The sequence below is a fragment of the Triticum dicoccoides genome, chromosome 5B (assembly GCF_002162155.2).
Source record: "Triticum dicoccoides isolate Atlit2015 ecotype Zavitan chromosome 5B, WEW_v2.0, whole genome shotgun sequence".
NCBI lineage: Eukaryota > Viridiplantae > Streptophyta > Magnoliopsida > Poales > Poaceae > Triticum > Triticum dicoccoides.
Window position 1 is genome coordinate 523,974,550 of NC_041389.1, and position 5,057 is coordinate 523,979,606.

At 43.9% G+C, this 5,057-nt stretch overlaps 1 protein-coding gene across 2 annotated transcripts; it reads left to right on the forward strand.

Moving 5' to 3' along the window:
* The first annotated feature begins 1,603 nt into the window (after positions 1 to 1,603).
* LOC119311330 (putative F-box protein At3g17490) lies at positions 1,604 to 3,306 on the forward strand. 2 transcript variants are annotated; one of them, XM_037586969.1, is made up of 2 exons: positions 1,604 to 1,727; positions 1,828 to 3,306. In XM_037586969.1, exon 2 carries the CDS (start codon positions 1,837 to 1,839, stop codon positions 3,037 to 3,039), a length of 1,203 nt encoding a protein of 400 aa, XP_037442866.1. In that variant the 5' UTR covers positions 1,604 to 1,727; positions 1,828 to 1,836; the 3' UTR covers positions 3,040 to 3,306. The 2 variants fall into 2 exon arrangements, with proteins under 2 accessions (XP_037442866.1, XP_037442867.1); XM_037586970.1 differs by having other exon boundaries at positions 1,624 to 1,727; positions 1,831 to 3,306.
* The last annotated feature ends 1,751 nt before the right edge of the window (positions 3,307 to 5,057 follow it).

The following is a 5,057-nucleotide window of genomic DNA, read 5'->3' on the forward strand; positions in this document are numbered from 1 at the left end:
CTTTGATTTACATGAATATATTTTTTAAATATGAACCAAACTACATGAACAATTTTTAAAGTATGTTGACCCTTATTAAAATACATGACTAAGAATGAAATACTTACCCGATATACAGTACGTGCTTTATATACAACAAACACTGCTAGAAAAGCCTCTCGTCAGCCCACCAAGTTTTAAATCCTGGTGCTCGCATTTATTCCTGAATTTATTTCGGGACTGATGTTCCCGTCGACGATGAGGTGTCTACGGCGACTTCGTAAATTTCAAGATGATATGCCGGCTCAGTCTTTCAGAGGTGCTCATTTTTTTTTGAGAAATCTCGCAAGCTTTATTGATTCAGAGTGATATCCATAGGTACACGAATTGGGTCATAAGGGAGACCCAACCAGACATGTCTACCTATACCTAGATTACATGTATATTTGCGAGATTGTGAGTCTTAAAGTTAAAATTTCTACGCTCAAAAACAAAACTGCAAGAAGGAAAACTATTTCTACGAGCTACTATTTCATGGATGATAGCAGCATGAGCCCCTCTCGTCCCCATGTTAATGTCATTAACGACTCCTTGGAAGTCCGAGGCCACGATCAAATTCTGGATTGCCAGGTCTTCTGCCAACGCGAGAGTTCTCTGCACGCATATGTCTCGAGGATCGTTGGATCAGTGATGCCCTGGTAGACAACCGCCAAAGCTCCTAGATAATTTCCACTGCTATCACGGCATAGGGCTGCCACCTCACCTCCCCGCCAGTTCCTGGCAACGGCTCCATCTACATTTAACTTGGAAGCCTCATTAGGTGGAGTCAACCACCTCTGTGGACTAGCTTGCGTTCCCTTGGCACCGCTTCTTCCCTTGTAGTGATAGGAAGCTGTTTAAGCTCTGAAATAAAATTGTTTACAAATGATATCGTTTGGTATGGGTTTTTAAAAAGCCCCTCATATATTGCTTTACGCCTTGCGTACCACATTGCCCATAGCGTCACCACCATCTTAGTGAAGCTCGTGTGATCCAGCAGAGTAGAGAGCTCAAACAACCAGTTCTTGGCGCTAGAATCTGCAGCTGTAGTCATCTTCGCCACAAGATCACCATCCAACAGTGCCCAAACGCACCTAGACATCGCACATGATAAAAGTGCATGCCTCTATGAATCCTCGCACCCACACAGTGGACACATGTTCTGAACTGCCATGTTTCGGTGGTGTAAAACATCCGTGGTCGGCAAAGAGTGATGACCCAGCCTCCACAGGAAAATCTTTATTTTGGAGGGCACTCGGATTTTCCAAAGTTCAGTCCAAGCCTTCCCATCTATTGCATTCGATGTACCGCTTCTTCCTTCAAGCCATTCCTCTTTCTGTATCTTTGTTTTGACCAAAAATTTGTACGCCGAACTCACTATGAAGCATCCATTCTTCTCTGGAAACCATGCCGAGAAATCCTCGGTATTGCGTGTACAGACCGGTATTTTCAGCATTGCATCAGCATCGAAACGAATAAACAGTGCTCATAGGGTAGTGTATATCCGTAGGGATGAGTGTATGGGCCTGTACAAACAGTGCTGGGCCTGGCCAATTCCCCAATACCGCGGCGCTGTAGGTATTGGGTCAGTGTGAGTCCGTGCTCTAGTCCACAATTCCCCAAACCCTCGACCCCTGCGGCGGCCACTGACGAAGACGGCCGCTTTCCCCTCCGCTCGGCCGCCCGGCTGCTCACCGCCAGCGCTCTTGGTAAGGCCACTCCTCCTCGGCAGTCGGCACACATCCCCATCTGAATCTGCAGTAGATTTGGCGCCCTCCCTTGCTCACCGACGGCATCTACTTACCACAGCAGACGGCGATGTCGTCTTCGGAGCTGCGCCCGCTTCCTGCCGCCTTCTTCTCCGGCGACCTGCCCGCGGACGCGCTGTACGAGGTCCTCCTCCGCATCCCGGCCAAGGAGCTCTGCCGCCTCCGCGCCGTCTGCCCGGCCTGGCGCGCCCTCACCTCCAACCCGCTCTTCGTCGCGGCGCACAAGTCCCGCCACCGCAAGGCGCCTCCGCTCCTCGCCGTGGCCTACGGCGACGACGGTAATCACAACGGTGTTGAGATTTTGGATCTGTTGGGCAACGTGGTGAAGCGGATTCCGAACACCAAGTACAAATCTGATCTGATGTTCGATCGCATCCGTGTTGTGCGCACGCGGCTAGACCTCATCTGTTTGAGCTGGGTTGTCTGCTCTCGGGCCTTCTGGGTGCTGAACCCCGCCACTGGAGCTACTACCGCCTTGCCGTTGGGCTTCTCAGAGGAATTGGAGCATGAGCTAGAAGGGAAAAGGTTCTGCCATTTTGAGTCCTGTGCTTTTGGGCATGTCTCCTCTACCAGAGAGTACAAGGCGCTCCGTGTCTCTAGAGTTGATGACCGGCAGGTAAGTGAGGTTATCACCTTTGATGACACCAACCATGGATGCTGGAGGAGAAAGCAGGACCCTCCACCCCATATCTGTGCCCGTCGCCAGATGAGACTTGATGGGGTGATCTACTTCTTGATGGATTTTTACCCCACATACTGTAATACTGGGGTTTTAATCACTGAGCCTGGTAGCATAGCTTCGTTCAACCTTGAGACAGAGGAGTGGGGTGTTCTACCTGGTCCAGAACAGGTACAGAGGTTTGTGCAAGAGAATGATGATTACGGTTACGCAGAACTTGACCTCCAGTTATCATTGGCTGAGTTGGACGGCTGCTTAGTTATGGTTCAGAATATTCATTACGAATCTATGGACTTGTGGTTTTTGACAGATTCTGAGAAAGGTATCTGGGTTAAGAAATACAGCTTGCCTTCACATGTTGCTGAGCTTAATAGGTATCCTTTTCTGATGTTAGATGATGGGACAATTTTCTTCAGTGGGTCGAATGGTTTACAAGGTTTATTCAGTGCTGGAGAGCAAGGAGACGGATTTCTGCTAAGTTATGATCCAAGAAACGACACTTATGGTTATGCACTAAAACTGAGAGGTTCCCAATCCATTGGCATTTACACAGGAAGCCTGCTGAGTTTATAGAGTAGCTGTTCACCTTATGTTCTAAATGTGAACAGTTAATGAGACAATGTTCTGATGCGTGCGTCGATGAAAACATAAGTGTGCCTTCAAAGTATATTATGTTCATCTCTGATACATTTTGCATGAGAAGATTTGTAGTTTTTTGTTCGTTCCATTTTGTATGGCATTGTCTGGAGTTTGGTCAATGTGTTACCAAACAAGCTTCTGAATGTGGTGTTTCAAAATATATTATGTTGCTCCTAGCTGCAGGAATGCATAATTTGTTCCTTTCTTGGAACATATAATGATTTGCTAGGTAATGTCATGCACAGTAACATGTTTCATGAACTGGTCTTTACTCTTTTGATACTTGTCTCAAATTTATGTCGTCCTTGAATGTTCAATGCTACCTGGTGTACATCAGTATCACTGAGTCACATCTTCTGTTTAACTTGAGGCTGCTTTCTTTTGCTGAATTTTGTGCTTGTAGTTCACCTTCTGCTCCAGTTTTGAAGGGAGAAAAATCTCGTAGCTAAGGAACCCAGGCCACTGCTCTGTGAGCGGCTCATATCGAGTGAACATTTGAAAACAATTTCACTGGCTGTGGTAAAATTGACAGGCTCTCAACTTTACCGCTTCCAGGTAAAATGGAAAGGATGGTAGGGAGCTCTTCTGTGACAAATATAGAATTATAGACCCAACTCTGAAGATCAAGGCTTAATGTACGGATACTTGGATTTTGTGCTGTGGGCTAGTTGAATACTTGGATTTTACTTATTTTGGTCTTGTGATTGGTCTTTCTAGTGTTTTGGTCTTTCATTTTTAGATCTGCACATATGTGAGTGCCTTTTAAAACACGTCTCTTTTTATTCGGGATGATTTTTTGTGTGTGTGTGAATTAGGATGAAACTTAACATATATTTAGTACTGAAGAAACTCAGAAAAAATTCAAAGAACGACTTAGTTACGTTTGGTATACTAGTAACTGTGTGCGTGCAATGCACTTCTTGAAAGAGAATTTATCTTTTAACATCCAATGGAATTCATGCCTAACTTTCCATGAACGAATAAAATAGTCTGACTAATCAAGCTTTTAGTACCTAAAGTCATCAATCAACTTCTAGAAAACATGTTTTATCTTGCATCTGGAAATGCACAATCTTTCAAATATAACTCTGTCCGACAATGGTTGGCCTCCTGGTGAATGGAGGCTGGAAATCTTTGCATCTTATTGGATGTGATGTGTAGGTTGTAGTCAATTGATGCCAATCAAATGTATAGTGTTTGGTACAAGGTCAAAGGGTATCTAGAAAAGGTGAATGACGATGCACAGGTACGTTAGTCGATGGTTTTCCTGAAGCTCACTAGTTACTTCAACTTCCCGGTCATGCTACACCATTTCTTTGTCTTCCATTACCCAGTCAAACACAAGTTATTGACCTGGTATGCATAGGCCTAAGGCTGATCCAAATTGCAGAACGCTCGCGCATCTGATCAAGTGACAAAAACATCAATAACTTGTGTCATTATAAGGTCTTGTTATTCATTATATTCCATCACTCTATAGTGTGGATGTATACAAATAAAAATATTAACAGGTTACCCTTGGAATATTAACATGTCGATCCAAGACCCTCAGAAGGTTCCTTGCAATGAACTAATACTTTTGGTGGCATTTTCTCATGGAAAATATAACAAGATTAAACCCCAAAAAAGAGAGAGAAATTGCGAAGATTTCCATCAGGAAAAAGGGAAAGAATGAAACAAAAATAGTAATGAAACAACTTTTCTTATTTCATATTTCACAATTGGCTATTACAGAAGGGGAACTACAATATATGATTTCGTTCCTTTCTTTTCTAATAATAATGTGACTGCATACATCCTTGATGTCTGGACTAGTTCTTCATATTTTATTGGTGTAGGGGCCGAATATAAATTGGTATACATTTGATATTAAAAATAGTAAGTAATTTATATTTTAGTAGTTAAAATCATGGTCAAATATGACCCTAAACACGAGGTGGACTAGAACCAGG

Excerpts from the sequence above, each read along its gene's own strand:
- LOC119311330 (XM_037586969.1), top strand. The coding sequence starts at position 1,837 with ATGTCGTCTTCGGAGCTGCGCCCGCTTCCTGCCGCCTTCTTCTCCGGC.